Raw genomic sequence first — 17,897 nt, 5'->3', positions numbered from 1 at the left:
CGCAAGGAGTTCCGCACCATACAGGTGGGTGCCGAGCCGGGGCTGCGTGCCGGTGGGACGCGGGTGCCTCGAGTGAGCCCTGCCGCTTTCCTTCTTCCAGACCTTCTCAGGAGCCTACGTACACGTGCTGCGGGCTGCGCTGCCCGACGCCGAGCTGCTGCGGAGCTTGGGCCGGCTGGGCTACGTGCGGCTGGATGAGCACCGCCTCGCTGTGTCCCAGCTGCCTCCGGGCACCGAGCTGACCGCTGCTGCGTGCGGCTTCTTTGCCTGCCGGCTGGAGTGTGAGATCCTGGCCGAGGTGCTGCTGCGGCTGCAGCCACGCCTGCCGCGTGCCGACGAGCTGCTGGATGCGCGCCGCGTCGCCGGGGACGTGGAGGCCTGCGTGGAGATGCTGCGGGAAGCAGCTCCTGGCTGCGAGGATGGCAGGGATCTCTACGGGGACATACCGGACAGCCCTGAAGATCTCTATTTCGAGAGGCCAGACAGTCCTGAGGATGGTGGAGAGCGAGACACGAGCCCCCCGGTGCTGAGCTCCAAGCTGCAGGGCGCACAGGACGTGCTCGGGAGGAACTGGGACGCCTATGAATGTAGTGAGCTCAGGCAGGAGCTGTTCTCCTCCCCAGCTATCCCCAAGCCAGACCCTTCCTCTTCTCGCTTCTTCCTGCAGCAGGAGCAGAGGGAGGTGGGCAGCAGCCTCCAGCTGCTCAGCCCTGCGCGGCTGTCCCCCGGGGAGCCCCCACCAAGCAGCCACACCAGGGCTCAGCCCCCCGCTGCCCCGCAGCAACTCCCTGAGCTTCCCTCCTACCAGCTGCACTCATGCCTGCGGCAGGGCACGCTGCCTGCCTACTGCTGCACCACCTGCCAGCAGCTGCATGCCGGTACCTGCGCGGCCGGGCTGGCTTGCCGCAGCCGGCACCGTGGGCAGGAGCTGTGCTCTGAGCGGCAGCAGCGCCTCTGGCTGCAGCGCACAGAGGTGGACATGCTGCTGGCTGACAGCACCAGCACTCGGCCCTAGCATGGCACTTCAGCTTGAGGGGACGCTGCTGCTGCTGCTTGTCCTGCCTAGAGACACTGAACTCAGCCCCATGCTCCTACCGAGCCCTGCAGAGCAGTGCCAGGGAGGTGAGAGCTGGGAGGACTGAGCCCTGTTCTGGTTCCTGCTGTAAGTGGCTCACTGCATCCCAGTAAAGTGTGGCTGCCTCATGACTCAGTGGTTTTGTCCTGGCAGGGAGGGAAGGAGGCCCTGGGGGACCTGGTGGATGAAAAACTGAACGTGAGCCAGCTGGGTGCTCACACAGCTTGGAAGGCTGAGGGTATCCTGAGCTCCATCAGAAGAGAGGCAGCAGGGACAGGGAGGGGATCGTCCCTCTCTACACTGCCCTTGTAAGGCTGCATCTGGAGTACTGCGCCCAGGTCTGGAGCCCCCAGTACAGGAAAGATGTGGAGCTATTGAAGAGGGTCCTTGAGGAGGGCTGGGGCACCTCCCCTACAAAGATAGGCTGAAGGAGCTGGGCTTGTTCAGCCTGGTGAAGAGCAGGCTGTGAGGAGACCTCATTGCAGCCTTCCAATATTTAAAAGGGGATTATAAAAAGGAAGAGAGTCAACTTTTTACACAGGTAGACAATGACAGGACAAGGAGGAGTGGTTTTAAGGTCAAGGAGGAAAGGTTTAGATTAGATGTCAGGGAAGGTCTTTACATAGAGAGTGATGAGGTGCTGGAACAACTGCCCAGAGAGGCTGTGGATGCCCCATCCCTGGAAGTGTTCATCACCACGTTGGATGGGATCTTGGGCAGCCTGGTCTGATAATAGCTGTAGAGGTTGGTGGCCCTTCCTGTGGCAGGGGGGCTGGAATTTGATGAGGTCCCTTCCAACCCAAGCCATTCTATGATTCTATGGCCCAAGGTTAGGGCCTACACTGCCATCCCCTGGGCAGTGCATCCAGGGCCTGCATAATCCTACGTGGAACTGCCCTGCAGGCTCAGCTCTCATCTCAGTACAGCTGGGCAGGCTGTGCTTCAGGCTGGTGAAGGGAGGCAGAGCCTGTACTGTCTTTATCCCTTTGCAGGGACAAAGGTAGGGACATGGTGCTGACGGAGACCAGACTCAGCATCCTGCCTGGGTAGTGCCCTAGGGAATTTTTCACCACCACTGCCCTTTGCAGCTGTTTTTATTGACAGCAGTCAGGGTTGCACCACACAGCCAGTACAGGCCAGAGCTGGTCCTGCCAGACATCCAGCATTTCTGTACCAAGCCCCCATCTCCCCCCCTTTCAGTCCATGCCTCCATCCCTCCCCGAGGGGAGGAGGCTGAAACCCACGCCGTGCTGTGCTCACAGCTGCAGGCTGTTGTCCCCTCAGCTCCAGGGCAGAAGGAAGCCAGCACTATACAGTGCTTGGGTTCTGCTGGGCTGGAAGGCTGTGAATGTTCCCAGCATGAGAAGCTCCGCACGGGGCTGAGCATGGGCATTGGTAAACAAGGCAGCACTCCTAAATGCAACTGTTGAGGGACTGGGGCAACGTGGTCAGAAGCCATCCCAAGAGGTGACAGCACTCAGCATTGCATCACCGAGGAGAGCTGTGTGCCTGGCCAGCAGCGGGGCAGGAGCCAGTGCCCAGCCCTGGCAACGACGATCCCTGCTTGAGTTCCCTGCACCTCCTCCTTCTGGACAGGGCTCAGGGCTTGGCACGCTTTGCCTGGGTCTCAGTCCCTGTGCTGGTGCTGGCTGCCCGCTTGTTGCGATGGTGGGGGAAGGTGGGCATGAGCTCTGGCTCGCAGGCTGGGGAGGCACAGAGACAGGTCAGCAGAGGCCAAGCACTAGAACCCTAGCTGGTGAGGAATGTACTTACGCAGGGGCTTTTCCTTGAAGTATGAACTATCCAGGCTGTCTTTTGCTGTTGCCCTGTGGGGACAAGATGTGGCAAGCTCTGCTCCCAGCCCAAACATGCTGCCACCTTCCCTCACCCTCACAGCCTGCCAGTGCTCCCGTTCCCCATCCCGCCCACGCTTCTCCATGGTCCCAATTCCACTCCAGCACCTGCCCACAGCACTGAGCTGACCCTGCCATGAAAGCAGCCCCATCAGCAGGCAGGGGCCTGCCCCAAGCCCTGCCCATACAGTGGCTCTTACCGCTTCTTGGGATCATACATGAAGAGGAAGTTGAGCAGACGCAGCCCGGCCTCTGAGAGCCAGGGGAACTTGTGCTTGAGGTTGTTGTAAGGCTGTTTCCGCAGCGTGTACTGACTCACCAGGGGCAACTTGGAGAAACCCTGAGGGAAGGGGTAGGGGGACATCAGGCAGGGCAGGAGGGCAGGCAGGGCAGGCAGCGCTGTGGGATAACTCTCACCGGCCAGATGTTTTCATTCGGTGTCCCCAGGAGCTGCACGATGAGGTCTATTTGGTGGATTTCAGAGGTGCCTGGCAGCAGTGGCTTGTGAGCCAACAGCTCAGCAAGGATGCAGCCCACGGCCCTGCAGTGCAGAGGGTACACACGAGTTGGTGGGGGCAGCAGAAATCCCTCTGTCGATGTCCTGGCTCCTACAAATCCCCCAGGCACCACCCAGCCAGCCTCAGCCTCTCCTGTCCCCTCCCCTTACCACATGTCAATGCTGGTGGTCTGCGTTGTCACTCCTAGCAGCAGCTCAGGTGCTCGGTACCTGTGCAGGGAAGGCACCATCATGCAGCCCAGGAAGCCCCCTGCCCCCAGTGGCAGTGCTGCAAAGATTTGCTCCACATCACCCTGAGCCAGCCCAGCTCAGCACCCTGCACTGACCACTCACCACAGCGTGACGACTTTGGGGGTCATGGGTTGTGGTGGCATCCCATATGTACGTGCCAGACCAAAATCCGCTGCAAGAAAGAAATGGACCTGAGGTAAGGAAAGAGGCAGGCTCCATGCTTTGTCTGCTTGTGGAGCGGAGGGAGACCGCAGGCACATCTGCAGCAGCAGCTGAATTGCCAGAGACAAGGCAGCAGCCAGGGGCTCACCTATCTTCACACAGCCTTTGTCAGTCATGAGCAGGTTGGACACCTTCAGATCCCTATGGGGAACACAAAGTGGTGGTCAGCACTGTCTGCCAGGCACAGCTTCTCTTGTACATGCACTTCCCCAGGGTGCTCGGGAGGACAAAGAGCCCCAGTGCTGACTGATCACTAAGAGAGGTCAATCTCACCATCCCTTGCCTTCCCTACCCTGGCTCCCACACTGCACAGCAAAGCCAAGAGTCTGCTGCAAGCCCCTGCCCAGAGCTTCTCCACACAGTGCTCCTCGCTCCCAGCAGAAGCTCACTCCTGTGTGAGCTGAGGAAGCAACACGCAGTTACGGGGCTCATCAGGCTGCCTCCCAGCAATTCCTCCTCCCCACCACATACCCAGCCTCTCCCGCTGCTCTCACCTGTGGATGATGTACCTCTCATGAAGGTACTGCAGACCCTTGAGGACTTGCAAGATGATGCATTTCACCTGAAGAAAGAGGACAGGAGTGTCCCCCAGCACGTAAACAGCACAAGCCAGCCCTGCTGAAGCTACCAGCATAAGATGGATTGCAGACTGCAAGGAATCCACACTGGTGGCCTCAGTGTTCTGGCCCCTTCTCAAGGATGACATTCCTAAAAGCCCGGCCCAACCTTTACCTGAGCCTCTGAAAAAGGTGTCTGCATGTTCTCGAGAAGGCTGGCAAGGTCCTGCTCACAGTAACCCATCACCAGGAAAATACTGGAGAGGAGACACAGGCGTCTCACTGCCCAGTACTGCGAAAGGCACCTGAGAGCACCGAGGCAGCATCACCTCTGAAGGGTGGAGAGCATGCAGGGAGGCTCTCACCTCTCCAGATGGTTCCCCACAACCACCTCCTTCAGCTCCACGATGTTGGGATGCTGGAGCTCCAGGAGCAGTGTGATCTCCCGCAGGCTGCTGATGGGCATTCCTGAGGGCAGTGAGAACCACACTGCACAACTGCCTCAAGCGGAGGCCAGGAACACTGCCACACTGCCACCTGCCACGAGGAGCCGTCCCCGTTCCTCATGTACCTTCCTTCTCATTGTCCATCCGCACCTTCTTCAGTGCCACAGTCTCATCTGTCACAGTGTCCCGGGCACGGTCTGGAAGAGCAGCACAGGGTAGGTGCTCAGCATAAGCTTTAGCCAAAGGGACACAGGCACTGCTGAGTCTCACTCTCAGCCTCGGTCCCACAGCCCCCAGGTGTGGGCAGATGTGCTACAGGCCCACCCTTCCACCCAGGCTCCAGCCAACACCACACTTACACACTATGCCATAAGTGCCCTCTCCGATCCGATTCAGCTTCTCAAACTCCTTCACGCTCCGGCATTTCCCCAGCTGGAACCAAAGAGCCACATCACAGCCAAAGGCTCTCTCTCTCGGGGCAGCCCTCAGCAGCAGCCCTCAGCAGCAGCCCTCAGCAGCAGCCCTCAGCAGCTTCTCACCAACATTCCCACAGAGCTACAACCTTGACAGCAGACAACAGTCACAATAACGGGCAACACTCTGAGCGATGCCCAATCTGGCACTGTAAGTCTGGTTGTGTTCGACTATCAGTTGTGAACTATCACAATTCCAGATTCACAAACAACTGCATGCAAAACATGTGAGGTTAACTAAGAACAGTGCAAAGCACATACAAGGAACTAAGAGTAATAGAGCCAGGCCAAAAGCTGCTAATTTTTAAAGCTCTGCAGAGATTACAAAGTTTCCCAGGGAAGCCTGTGTGTGTGAGCCTTACCCAGAAGGCGTCCTTATGGGGGTGGGGGTAGGAGAGAGGCTCAGTCCATCGACTGATCCCAGGAATCACAGAACGGCCAGGGTTGGAAGGGACCTCAAGGATCACGAATCTCCACCCCCCCCCGCCACATGCAGGGCCACCAACCTCCCCATTTAATACTGGACCAGGCTTCCCAGAGAATTAGAGATGGTCTGTATCTGACTTGCCTGCAATGGTATCCTCCCTGCTCCTCCCTCTCTCTGAAGATATCTTTACACTACTGTTATTCGAGAGGTGGAGCTGGAGTGACTCCAGTCATTCCACATCTTTGTTCTGATTGCTATAAAACCCCTTCATCTCCCTCACCCACGTTCAGAACGCCTCAGAAGCCCCCCTTCGGGCGCAGGCCCCTCACCCGCTCGGACGCCGGCACCTCGAAGTAGCCCTCTCCCCACAGCCGCTGGAACCGCAGCGGTTCCGCCTCACTCTCGGCCGGAGCTCCCTCAGCGCGGTCTCCGTCCGCCATAATTGTGATACGCATGCGCACACCACTTCCCGCCCACTGCGAAGCGAGCTGTGCGCATGCGCAACGCCGCGCGCCTCACCTCACGCATACACTCTGGTAAGCCCCAGTCTCACGCATGCGTTCGGCCCTGCCGCTCGCGCTGGGCCCAAGCAACGGTTGCTAGGCAACGCGAGGCCTGCAGGGCCTGTGCTCAGCGGGGCGGTCCCCGCTCCCCGAATGGCCGTTCTGTCATCAACCACCTCCTTCTCGTTCCAAGCACTCGCTTTTATTGCCCGGCTCCTCCCCAGCTGGGGAGGGCCAGGCTCAGGGGTGGGCTCTGGTGGTCTCTCTGTCCACGAGCACGCAGGAGTCATGGCGGGCGATGAGCAGCCGCTGCCTGTGGGTCATGGCTTCTCCTCGTTCACCCCGCTGTCCGGCTCCTGGCTCTTCCCAGCCCCCCCGCTGGCTGCTGCCTTGGTGGGAGGGCCTTCCATTGACATTGCTTCGGTGCATTCATCCAGGGGGGGTGTCACAGAGATGTGGGGTGTAGGAATGGTTTGTTTCTCTTTGTCTTGTGCTGAATCTAATGAACAGAGGGGAAAAAAAAAACAGTGCGAGGGATCACAGTGACTTGCTTTAGAGGAGCAGAGCAGGCTTGAGACACTGCTGCAGCACCTGGCTCCAACACAACAAAGAGCTCCATGACTGCCCTGACAAGAAAGGAGACACATCTGAAACTTCAGAGCTTTTCAGAGCCCCAGTGAGAGCCACTGCCCACCTGTTTCCCCCCCCCATATCCAGACCCCTTTGCTATTTATAAAGCTGCTTGTTAAAACCTGGCCAGCTGAGAACACAATGGGAAGCGCCTCACTTTGTGCTCTCCTTTGTGGGGCAGTCAGGAGGCAGAAGAAAGACTGAAACATCACAGATCTGAGAGATTTTACAGCACATTAATAGCAGCAGCCTGTGATGTGTCATTCCTTGATCTCTCCCTCTGCCTGCAAGACCAGGCTGGAAATAAAACTTCTCTATCTTGAAAGAAATGAGTTCAAAATGAGGGCAGGTGACTGAGGTGAGTGGCAGCTCCATGTGTGCCCAGAGAGGCATCCCTGTCCCCGTTCCTATCCCCATTCCTATCCTCACCCCATCCTCATCTGTCCCCATTCCTACTCCCATTCCTATCCCTCTCCCCATCACAGCACGCAGTGTGGGATCCCATTACCCTTTGTGCCTATGTCCTTGCAGAGCAGCTGCCCCATGGCTGCTGGTGTGGTCCCGATCCCTTTGTGGTGTCCCGGCAACACGCACGTCACCAGCAGCCCACACCACGCCCCGACCCCGTCCGCGAGGCGCAGGGCCGCCGTTCCATCCCCATCCCCGCCCACGTGCCCGCCCCGCCGCCAGGGGGCGCCATCGTCAGAGGGTGGCGCGCGCACCCCGGAAGCAGCAGTGGCCGCACCCGGAAGCGGCGACGATACCCGGAAGCGGCGGCAGGGCAGGATGGACGGTAAGGAGGGCTGAGGCGGGGGCTCCGGCCGTACCGGGCCTGGCACGGTTCCGCTGTATTGCGTGCAGGCTGGTGGGGCCTCCCGGCGTGGAGCGAGGCGGGTTGCGCTGGGTTCGGCCTGTCTCGGCCTGGGTTCCGTGGTGCTGAGGCCCGGTGCTGAGGGGATGCTCTCTTTCTCTTGCAGACACGCTCTTCCAGCTGAAGGTGAGCGCCCGGCGATCCCTCCGGCAGCTCCGTAACGTAGCGCCGCCCCGCGCCGCCCTCGTCACCTGGGGCCGGTAACGGCGTCCGGGCCGTGAGCCCCTCCTGGCCCCTCCCGTCCTGTGCCCCGCTGTCCGCGTGAGGGCCGAGTCGGCGACTCCGCGTGGCACAGCCGCGCTCAGCCCTGCGCCCCGATACGATGCCCGCGCTCCGGTGTCAGTGGCAAAGCCACCCTCTGGAGGAGGGCCTGTCCTATCGGTGTTGGCATGAACAAGGCCTCTGGGTGGCGCTGCTCTGGTTTTCCCTAGCTGACAGACGAAGGGAGTGCAGGGTGTAAGAGTAATCGTAATGCATACATTAAAAAACAAACAAACAAACAAAAAAACAACAAACTGAGCTGCCACTGACTGGAATGGAACACCCTGACTTGCAAAGATCCGCAGTGTGCTGCTGCTGCTCTGCTTGGCTTGTTGCTGCCAGCAGCTGCGGGAAGAGGGAGCTCATCAGCTGAGCTTGTGTCTCAGGCAACCACTGCCAAACTTTCCCCATCTCCACAGCAAGAAAACTGGCCCCCAGCATGCTGTGTACTCTGGGAGCTTCCCTTCATACAACCAGCATTGTAGCCCTGGAGGGAGCTGAACACCTCCTCAGAACCTGATGGATCCCTGCTATACTAGGAAACTGTAAGCAGCTACACAGGGCTCATGTTGGCACCTTGTATGTGCCCTGTGAGCGGCCAGTGCCACAGAGGTGCTGCTGCTGCTGGCTCCCCTGCTTTGTCCTAGCACTAACCCGCAGCTCTCTCTCCAGTTCACAGCGAAGCAGCTGGAGAAACTTGCCAAAAAAGCTGAGAAGGACTCCAAGGCGGAACAAGCCAAAGTCAAGAAGGTGGGTGGGAGTTTGTCACAAAGTCATGATGCTGGCAGTCTGGATGCTGTGCTGAGCAGCTGGAGACCCTGCCTCCTCTTGTGCCTCACCAGCTACATCCTCTGATGGATGGAGAAAAGGAGCAGTTTCTTCTCTTTCTCTCAGTATGTTTTGAAGTCTCACCCTGAGATCTTGAATCTGCTGAGCAGATGTGGTGTGCCACTGTGACACAGAGGGATTTAATTCCGTTCCAAGGGTGTGCTCAGTGTTTACAGAGGTCACAGATGAGCTGTTTCCTGCTGAAAGTCTGTCAGGCAGAAAAGGGGAGTGCTTGTTTATAAATATGGAGTGGTTTCTTGGTGCAGGCTGTTGCCCTTTGCTCTTCCAGGCCCTTCAGCAGAAGAACGTGGAGTGTGCTCGTGTCTACGCAGAGAATGCCATCCGCAAGAAGAACGAGGGGCTGAACTGGCTCCGCATGGCTTCCCGAGTGGATGCGGTGGCCTCCAAGGTGCAGACAGCAGTGACAATGAAGGGGGTAAGAGCCTTTGTTCTTCAGCACGGGGTTCTGAGAGCAGTCTGTGCCCTGTGTAGAGTGTTGGCTCCTCCCTTCTCATCTGCCTTGAACCTTGGACTTCCTTGTTCTCAGATGAGGATCCTGTACAGCTTTGTAATGAGCCCAGTCACTCTCGGTGTAGTGAAGCTTCTGACATGCCCACAGAGAGTTCCCAGGCTGCATTATTATGGCTCTAATTAAGGAGGCTCATGCCTGCTTTCTTGTCTGTGCTAGCCATTGCATGTGTGTTTACAGAGAAGGGGGCTGGGACCTGTCCTGCTTGGAGCTGCAGTGGTGTGGTACCTCGAGCTGTGCTCTGCCTGGGGCTGTGTGCCAGGGTTTTACTTTCAGCAGGGATGACTTTGTTTCTGGACAGCATCCATGAAGCAATGTCCTCTTGCAGGTGACGAAAAACATGGCTCAGGTGACCAAGGCTTTGGACAAAGCTCTGAGCTCCATGGACCTGCAGAAGGTGTCTGCAGTGATGGATAAGTTTGAGCAGCAGGTTCAGAATTTGGATGTTCATACATCGGTAAGTGGAGATGACCTCGAGGGGTCTGGGTGGACTGAGACTGCTCTGTGTTTCAGGTATATGAGAGACATTGGGCAGGACACAGCACTTCTGCCTAGCAAAGAAAGTGTTTGCTGTATAAAGGGGTAAACCAGCAGGCAAGGGAAGAAAAGCAAAGGTGCTGTCCCAGCTAGAGGTTGCTCAGATGGAGCTGTGGAGGACTGCACCTCCCTCTTTATGCTTTACCCATGAGGTGGGCTGACAGGCTGTCTCTGTTGCAGGTCATGGAGGATTCCATGAGCTCCGCTACCACACTGACCACACCACAGGAGCAGGTGGACAGTCTCATTGTGCAGATCGCAGAGGAGAATGGTTTGGAGATCATGGACCAGCTCAACCAACTCCCTGAGGGTGCTTCAGCAGTAGGGGAGAGCTCGATGCGCTCCCAGGAAGACCAGCTGTCACGGAGGTTTGTTCTCTCCCAGGTCCTTCACCTCAGGTCGAGGTGATTTTGAGTTCTTCCCAGGGGTCTCTCACTGATGTGAGCGGTGATTTAATGCAGTGTGGTTGGCTGAGTGGACGCGGAGCCTTTGGTGGTACTAGCTCAGGCAAGCTAGAGCCTGCAGCATCTGCCAGGCAGCCCCCGTGGTGCTTTGTGAGGCCTGGGGAGGGTGCAGGCAGGCAGAGTAACCATTCAGTTAGTTAATTAGTGATGGGGGTGGCTGCTGGCACCTGGCTTCTCTCGATCCGGAGCAGAACCGTCTGCCCCTGCTCTGCGCTCATCCTCACGCAGCTGCTACTGCTCTGGAACGCTTGATGCTGACCTTCAGTCAGCTCCAGGAACAGGCTGTTTTGCTGGAACTGCCCCAGGAAGAACTGATGAGCTTCCTCTCCCTGCTCCCTCCCTGCTGCTCCCCATGAGGCTGCAGCCGGAGTCCCTCTGGAGGCTTCTGTGCAGAGCTGTGTCCTGCACGCCCTGACTGTTGAGTTCTTCAGGCTGCTCCTGGCTGCTCTCATGCCAGTTTTCTCTTGTCTTTTCCCTTTCAGGTTGGCTGCCTTGCGGAATTAGATCTCCTGTTACCCCTGCGGACTGCTGCCATGCTGGTTGTATGGTGTATGGGGACGGAGGGACTCAGGACTCCTTCCTCTCTGCCTTTACCACGTCCTTGCTCTGACCTGCTGGCTGGGCAGGGCCAGCTCCTCCTGCAGCAGAGTGTCCCCAGCCCTGTCCGCCTCCCTGCAGACTCTTCTTTTGGGGTGCAGTAGTGACCAGAGCAGGCAGAGATCCCGACGGGGGGTGTGGAGCCAAGGACAGCCCTCCTCTGGGCTTGACGAGTACTTTGCTGTTTCTTATTTTAGGGTGTTTTTCATTTGAGGGTTGCTGCTGGCTTCTCGCAGCGTCCCGTGATGCAATGTGATTTAACACTAAATGAATCTTTCTGGAGTTGGGTCGCAGTGTCTCCTGGGGTGCTGGCTGCCTGCCTCTTCCCTGTGTTGCCTGCTTCTCTTGTTACCTAGTTTTGGGCTTCTGTACTGTGGGCAGCGCTTTGCTGGGGACCCACAGCAAGTGTCTGTCCACATGGAGAAGATTTACAGCAGAGGTTGGGGGGAGGCTATGGTGTTTCTGGGGGACTTGTGCCTTGCAGGAAGCAGTGCCCTTTCCCAGCCTTCACTGCTCGGTCCGTAGCCATATGTGCCCTGCTTGCAGGCCTCTCCTTGCAGATTCACTTTGTCATGGCAGGCCAAACCCCTTGCTTCTCTTGACCACAAAGTGACCTTTAAAACCCTCCTCCTGCCCTGCACAAGCCTGTGTGTGCAAATTCTTGCATCACGCCTCCCACCAGTACGGTTTGGCAGTGAGCTCTCTGTGCCATGACTCACCATGCGCCCGGTGCCCAGTGCCCCGCAGCTGGGAGAGGTTCTCAGCTGCTCTCAGCCTTGGTGACTGCAGCCTAATCCCAGACTTCTGCCACTGGATGGGTTTGCTGGTGTAAATGCCCTGAGTGTGCATCATCCAGCCCTGCGCTGTGCCTGGCCCCTGGCTCTCCCTGCTGTCACTCCCACTCTGCTGTCCCTACCTTGCTGCATCTCTGGTGTGCCTGAGCTGCTGCCTGCACCAGGATGAGAGGCACCGCTCTGCTCCCACAACCCACGATGGAATGTAATTGCTCAGAGCCTTCCTTTGGGATGAGGTTTTCACTGCCCCTTCTCCCAGACATCACTGAAGTACAGGGTGGATTGGGAGCTTACAGGAAGGAAATGAAGTTTCCTTTGCCTCTCACAAGGAGGAATTCCAGGCTGCAAGCAGTGTGCTGCAGCTGCCTGGCCCTGCAGTGCTGGAGCCAAGCTGTGAAGCATGCAGCCAGCCCTGCTGTGGAGTGGCAGCTTCACTTCATCGGCTGTAATGGGAACTTTTCAGTCATGTACAGCTGCAGTGGGAGTGGGGCCTTGGCTGCTATTGGCAGGGCAACAGCGGTGTGGGGAGAGGGCAGGCAGCTCCTTCCCTCATCCTCCGGTGTTGGCACCCAGCCCCAGGGTCATGGACACTGCAGCGCTTGTGACAAAAACAATTCTCACTGCTTTGATTATTTTTTCTGAGTTCAATGACCGTGGCAGCACGTGGCTGATGACCAAAAGAGCCTTCTTCCCTCGTGTGCTGCAGTAGGGATGCGGGGTGGTGACGAGGGCATGGGAGGTGCCTGCACCGTGGAGTGGCACTGCTGCTGGTTCCTGGTCCTGCGTGGGCACCATGTGTGGGGCTGGGGACTGGGATGAGGCCCAGGGTGACCGAGACCCTGCCCCTGGAGTCACTCCCTTTTCCCATCTGATTTTTCTCTGTGTCTTGATCCGTGGTGGTATTTTTTTAAAGCTTGTCTCATTTGCCTTTTTTCTTCTCCAAAACCCTGTTGATTACCTAATGCTGTTTTAAATAAACACTCTGAACATCCATCGTGGTGTGCACGGGGGTTTAGGCAGAAGAGGGGGGTCTGGGCTGTGTCTGGTCTCTGCTGTGGGTTGAAAACCCAACTGCAGCTGGGGCAGAGCACCCACTGTGGGCTGAGCTGAGGAGGAAGAGGCCCATTCCTTCAGTCTTCCTGCCCAGGGAAAGGGCAGCCAGCACCTGCTGGGGGTCACAGCCTCTGGGGGTGGCTCAGAAGAAAGCCTCTGATGTGCTGAGGACGCTGAGCGGGCACGTCCCCGCAGGGACCGCTTCCCTTCCTGTGGTTGTGCTGGGGAACCGGGCAAGCAGGGACTGCTGCAGCCGTGGCACAGCCAACACAGCCCAGGATGGCTGCCTCCTTTCTAGATCCTTTTTCCCAGTTTTGTTTTTGGGCTGCTGAGCTCACTGCACTCTTCCCCACACCTTTCCCTTGCCCTTCTGAGAAGCTCGGGCTTGCCGAGGGGAAGCCCCCAGCTCCACGAAGTAAGTAAGCTCCAGTTTTCCCACCACGCAGACCCAGACCTGCCACCAGCATCCACCACCCATGGGTGCCATCCTGGTGGGACTGGGGCTCATCCCCTCCCCGCTCCCTGCTGGCAGAGTGGGCTTTGTGCCTCAGCCAAATTGTGAATGCCACAGGAAGATGACTCTCCTGCACAAGCTTGTTTTCCTGGTGCCCAGAGCTGCCTCCGCTCCAAAGACAGGCTGTTCCCAAATGTGAGAGGAAATTGCTAAGAAGATGATTGAGTAGCCAATTAATTAGCTAATGATTAATGTAAGCATCCTGCGGAGGCAGCCCCACTGCCACCCTGGCTGTGTGTTGTTGCAGTGATGTCTCACTCCTGGTGCAGTGACAGCCCGAACACCGAGCAGGATGGCTTTATTTTGTGACTGGGCTGGGGCAGGACGTGGGCACTATGGCAGCAGGGTGATGAGCAGGGGCAGCACCAGCACCAGGGCTGCTGGCAGGGGCAGGGCTGGGCTGGCATCGGTGGTGGTGGTGGTGGTGTAGCCATAGTTTGTGCGGCACTCTCCTTCCAGCTCCTCCAGGGCGATGGGCTCCTCAAGGGGCAGTGTGCCCTGTAGGGATGCCTTCACCTGTGGGGCCAGGGCGAGTTTGCATCACAGGGTGCTTTGTGCATCTCTGTGTGCTGCTCAGACCCCTGCTCTGCGTGTCCCCCATCCACTCTAAGTGCCCATTCTCCCCATGCATCTTCATGACCCATTTGTCCACGTTCAGTGCACCCCAGTGCCCTCCACATCCCCGTGCCCAGTGCATGTCCCTTTTCCCCATCCATCCCCATGCCCCTCTGTACCTCCCCATGCCCCACTCACCGTCTCCACACTCTTGAACACCCTCAGCAGGTTTTTGGCCAGCGCCGCGCTCACCTCCTGCTCCGTCCAGTTCCTGGCCAGCAGCTCCGCCACCAGCGCGGGGTACTTGGAAACGTCCTCCAGCCCTGTGGGCAGCCTGTGGCACCCACAGCTCAGAGCCTGACATGGGAGCACCCCAATCCAGCAATCCCCAGGGGACCCCCCATGCCCAGGGTCACCCCTTGGCCACTCCATCCCGCTTCCCACGTGCCATCACCCACTTTACCCCGTGACACCATCATAGTCCCCGCCAAAGCCGACAGATTCAATGCCTGCCACTTTCTTCACATGGTCCATATGGTCTGTGGGCACAGAGGGGCCGGGTGAGGGGATGAGGTGACAGTGTGCCCCCACCTCATCCCTGCCCACCGCCTCACCTGCGACATCAGCCAGCGTGGCTGTGTTGCTGCAGGTCACGTACTGGTTGTAGAAGTTGATCATCACCAGGCTGCCCGTGGAGGCCTGCAGAAGAGGTGGTCCTGAGCCCTGTGGCACAGTGCTGGACCCCCCGCCAGTGCTCCCATCGTGTGCTCACCACCATCTGCAGCACATCGTCGGGCACATTGCGGGCGTGTGGGCAGATGCTGTAGGCAGAGGAATGGCTGAAGATGACGGGAGCTTTGGAGACATTCAGTGCCATCTTCATGGTCTCCACTGAGACGTGAGCCAAGTCCACGATCATGCCGAGGCGGTTCATCTCCTCCAGAACTTTCTGTAGGGAGGGGAGCGGGGGTAGGGACAAGGCAGTGTGAGGACACCATGCCCTCAGGACTGGCTGGTCCACGGCACTCCACCCGGCTCCATCCCACTCACCTTCCCAAACGGTGTGAGGCCGTGGTGCACGGGTTGCTCCTCCTCGGTGTCCACCAGCCAATTGTCAGCCCTGTGCCACAAGGACAGCATCAGAGCCCGAGCCTCATCCCCATCCCCATCCCCATCCCCCCCATCCCAACTACATTCCCACGGTGGGGTACCAGGGTGTGTTGCAGCTGTGTGTCAGGGTCATGTAGCGCACGCCCAGGCGGTAGAAGGTGCGCAGCACGCCCAGGCTGCTGTCGATGGAGTGGCCGCCCTCCACACCAATGAGGCTGGCCACCTTCTTGTCCTGGAATGCCTTTTCGATGCCTGCAGTGGCACAGTGAGTTCTCAGCTGGGGACAGACACCTATAGCCCTGCGCCCTTCGCAGCCATCCCTCCGCCCGCTCACCTGCGCTATCAACAACGCAGACGAAGGTCTCGGGGTACAGCTCACACATGCGGTGCACCACGTCTATCTGCTCCAGCGTGCGCTTCACTGCGTCCTTGTTCTGCGTGTCGCAGGGCACGTACACTGACCAGAACTGGTGGGATGGCAGCTGGTGAGCACCTGGAGCCCCAGCAGGGGCTGTTCCGGTGCCCATGCCCCGTTTGCTGTCCCACCTGGCCGCCCACGTGTCCAGTGTTCAGCTTGGGGATGTTGGTGTGGGTGTTGTTCAGCTGTGTCAGGTTGGATGCCGGCAGCAACAGTTGGTTATTGTACAGTTTGAGGAGCTGCCAGGGCAGGTCATTGTGCCTGGGCCAGGGAGAAAGTGGGAGCAGGGGGTTGTCTGTCCAACTGATCATCCACTTGGCTGCCCATCTGCCTCCCTGCTTCATCATCCATCCATTAGGCACCATTCATCCCCCACCAACCATCCATCCATCCATCCATCCATCCATCCATCCATTCATCCATCCATCCATCCATCCATCCATCCTCCCCTTCCTCCCTCTTTCCTTCCCTTTGCCCCTCCCTCTCTCCACATCTGCCCCTCCCTTCTCCTGCCCCTTCCTCCATTCATCCATCTGTCCCACCCATCCATCTGTGCCATCAGGAAGTGATGCCCAGGATTAGGGGTGTGGTTCCCCTGCAAAAATCCCCCCCGTGCCACCCCCCCCCACCTCATCCCCACCCGTTCCTTGCTCCCTGCATGGCTCCAGCCCCACATCTCTGCACAGGGATGTCACCACCACCATGTGCTGTTAAGGGCCCAGCAGCATCACTGGGGAAGAGCTGGGTCTCCCACTGCCCCACATCCCTTGTCTCCCACAGCTCCACTCCCACTGCCTGGGGTTCTCTGGGCCGTGTGATGGCCCCATACCCATGTGGGCACCACCGGGAACGGTAGCATGGTGGAGGACTGGGGACATCCCTAGGGACACAATCCTGCAGGACTTCCCCTGGGGCAGCCTGACCCCACCGCTTCCCAGCACCACTCCTGGCTTGGTTACTGGGGTTCCCCCCAACCACACAGCCCCAGGTACCACGTGAAATCCCCCGGTAGGGCCATTCCCCCGCGTCCCTCGAGTGCTCCATGCGGGCATTCCCAGGACAGCGCCGTTCCTATGTGGTGTCCCTGGGGTGCTCAGTGAGGGCATTTCCCAGGCAGGTCCTTGGGGTTTTCTGTGCTGGGGATTTCTCACGGAACCGAGAGCCCATCCCACAGTGCCATGCAAGCTTTGGAGCGGACGCGTGGCTGTGCTCACCCATCGATGACCGGTGTGGCGTTCATGATGCACTCAGCCTCCTGCTGGAACGTCTGCCCTGAGCAGGGCAGCAGCAGGCACAGCAGCAGCACGATCCCGCGCAGCATCCTCGCGTGGTGTGCCGGTGGTGGGATGAGATCGCTGCCCTGCTGCTGCAGGATCCCGCTGAGTGCTCCCACACTGCTGACTGCTCTTTCCCGTGGTAAATCAATAACCAGCACTGGGGCCATAAACCCACCCTTGCACCCTGCACCCCAACCCCGGCAGTGCCCGGGCACTGCAACGGCCTCTGCAGCGCAGCGCGGGGTGACATGGGGACGCGCATAGCTGTGGTTACGCTCCCGGCCCCTCTAACACAGCACAGATTTTTTCTGCTGGGAAAAAGCGCTGCTCCCATCCCCTCCATCCCCTCCTTGGCCTTCCTGTCCCAGCACCCCCCGCCCCAGCCCAGCACCCCCAGCCCCATAGAAGCACCCCCAGCCCCATGCCCCTCATGCCATGGAGTTTGGCAGGATGCGCTGCCTGGCACCCCTCTCCCCAGCTCACCACCAGCCCTGGGACACTCAGGCAGCTGCTTGCCGTCGTTGTTCTGAATTATGTGTTCTGGTTTGCGTGCCGTGCAAGGCTGGAATGGGCTACGGCCACCCCAGAGCCAGCCCCCATCATGGCTGTGGGTGGGGGCCGAGCACCAGGGCACCCCACAGGTCCATGTCTCGGCCACCCGGCTCTGTGGGCTGGGAGACAGCATTAGGGTGGCACGGCCAGAGGCATTGGTGCTGCGTGGGGAAACTGAAGCACACATCCACTCTGCAGTGCATCCTGTATACAGGGCCATGGGTGGCCTTGGGGACTGCAGTGGCCATGTGCTGGGAGTGGTGTGGAGTCACACAGGGCAGAACCGGTTCCAGATCCTCAACTTGGGGTGGTCGAGCTGAAAATCCCTCTACAGCACAGTTAGCACAGCCATAGGGCTCCAAGGCCTCCACCATATGGAGTGTGGCATGGGACTGGCACCCCACAGCACAGGAGTCACCTATGGGGCCAGCGAAGCTTCCGAGCTCTCCAACCCCTTGGGGGCTCACAGCCCCCCAGCGCTCCCCACATCCCCCATGGGCTCAGCCACATTCTCCCCATGGTGGCCCCATTCCCGGACGACACCACAGCCCCATCCCTGCAGCCGCGCTCCCCTCGTGCCGGCCCCGTGCAGCCGCCCTCAGC

At 58.9% G+C, this 17,897-nt stretch overlaps 4 protein-coding genes across 5 annotated transcripts in view; 2 read left to right on the top strand and 2 right to left on the bottom strand.

Annotated features, from left to right (window-relative positions):
- The window catches only part of SPATA2L (spermatogenesis associated 2 like), a 1,346-nt gene extending 140 nt beyond the window's left edge, over positions 1–1,206 (top strand). The window contains exons 2-3 of the mRNA XM_010718246.2: positions 7–24; positions 101–1,206. Of these exons, the coding sequence (XP_010716548.1) occupies positions 7–24; positions 101–1,015 (933 nt within the window). The 3' untranslated portion in view covers positions 1,016–1,206. The remainder of the gene's footprint in view (positions 1–6; positions 25–100) is intronic.
- Positions 1,207–2,151: 945 nt separating this feature from the next.
- Positions 2,152–6,306, bottom strand: CDK10 (cyclin dependent kinase 10). Of its 2 annotated transcripts, XM_003209890.4 has the most exons (13): positions 6,131–6,306; positions 5,261–5,333; positions 5,027–5,098; positions 4,821–4,923; positions 4,631–4,712; positions 4,393–4,460; positions 3,987–4,039; positions 3,779–3,848; positions 3,596–3,655; positions 3,346–3,469; positions 3,129–3,268; positions 2,849–2,901; positions 2,152–2,778 (listed from the first exon to the last, which is right to left on the bottom strand). In XM_003209890.4, the coding sequence occupies exons 1-13, from the start codon at positions 6,254–6,256 to the stop codon at positions 2,675–2,677; spliced, it is 1,128 nt and encodes a 375-aa protein (XP_003209938.2). In that variant the 5' UTR covers positions 6,257–6,306; the 3' UTR covers positions 2,152–2,674. The 2 variants fall into 2 exon arrangements, with proteins under 2 accessions (XP_003209938.2, XP_019475403.1); XM_019619858.2 differs by lacking the exon at positions 5,261–5,333 and having other exon boundaries at positions 6,131–6,236.
- Positions 6,307–7,443: 1,137 nt separating this feature from the next.
- On the top strand, positions 7,444–12,808 carry CHMP1A (charged multivesicular body protein 1A). The gene is made up of 7 exons (XM_010718175.2): positions 7,444–7,727; positions 7,912–7,931; positions 8,739–8,816; positions 9,184–9,330; positions 9,752–9,880; positions 10,141–10,328; positions 10,907–12,808. The coding sequence occupies exons 1-7, from the start codon at positions 7,454–7,456 to the stop codon at positions 10,926–10,928; spliced, it is 858 nt and encodes a 285-aa protein (XP_010716477.1). The 5' UTR covers positions 7,444–7,453; the 3' UTR covers positions 10,929–12,808.
- An 838-nt stretch (positions 12,809–13,646) lies between these two features.
- Positions 13,647–17,529, bottom strand: DPEP1 (dipeptidase 1). The gene is made up of 11 exons (XM_010718174.2): positions 17,226–17,529; positions 16,680–16,866; positions 15,594–15,726; positions 15,382–15,514; positions 15,149–15,299; positions 14,988–15,057; positions 14,710–14,886; positions 14,552–14,636; positions 14,401–14,476; positions 14,136–14,271; positions 13,647–13,898 (listed from the first exon to the last, which is right to left on the bottom strand). Exons 1-11 carry the CDS (start codon positions 17,512–17,514, stop codon positions 13,716–13,718), a joined length of 1,620 nt encoding a protein of 539 aa, XP_010716476.1. The 5' UTR covers positions 17,515–17,529; the 3' UTR covers positions 13,647–13,715.
- Between the last annotated feature and the right edge of the window lie 368 nt (positions 17,530–17,897).

Source organism: Meleagris gallopavo, chromosome 13 (genome assembly GCF_000146605.3).
Source record: "Meleagris gallopavo isolate NT-WF06-2002-E0010 breed Aviagen turkey brand Nicholas breeding stock chromosome 13, Turkey_5.1, whole genome shotgun sequence".
Taxonomy (NCBI): Eukaryota; Metazoa; Chordata; class Aves; order Galliformes; family Phasianidae; genus Meleagris; species Meleagris gallopavo.
This window is presented reverse-complemented; position numbering and strand designations above follow the sequence as displayed.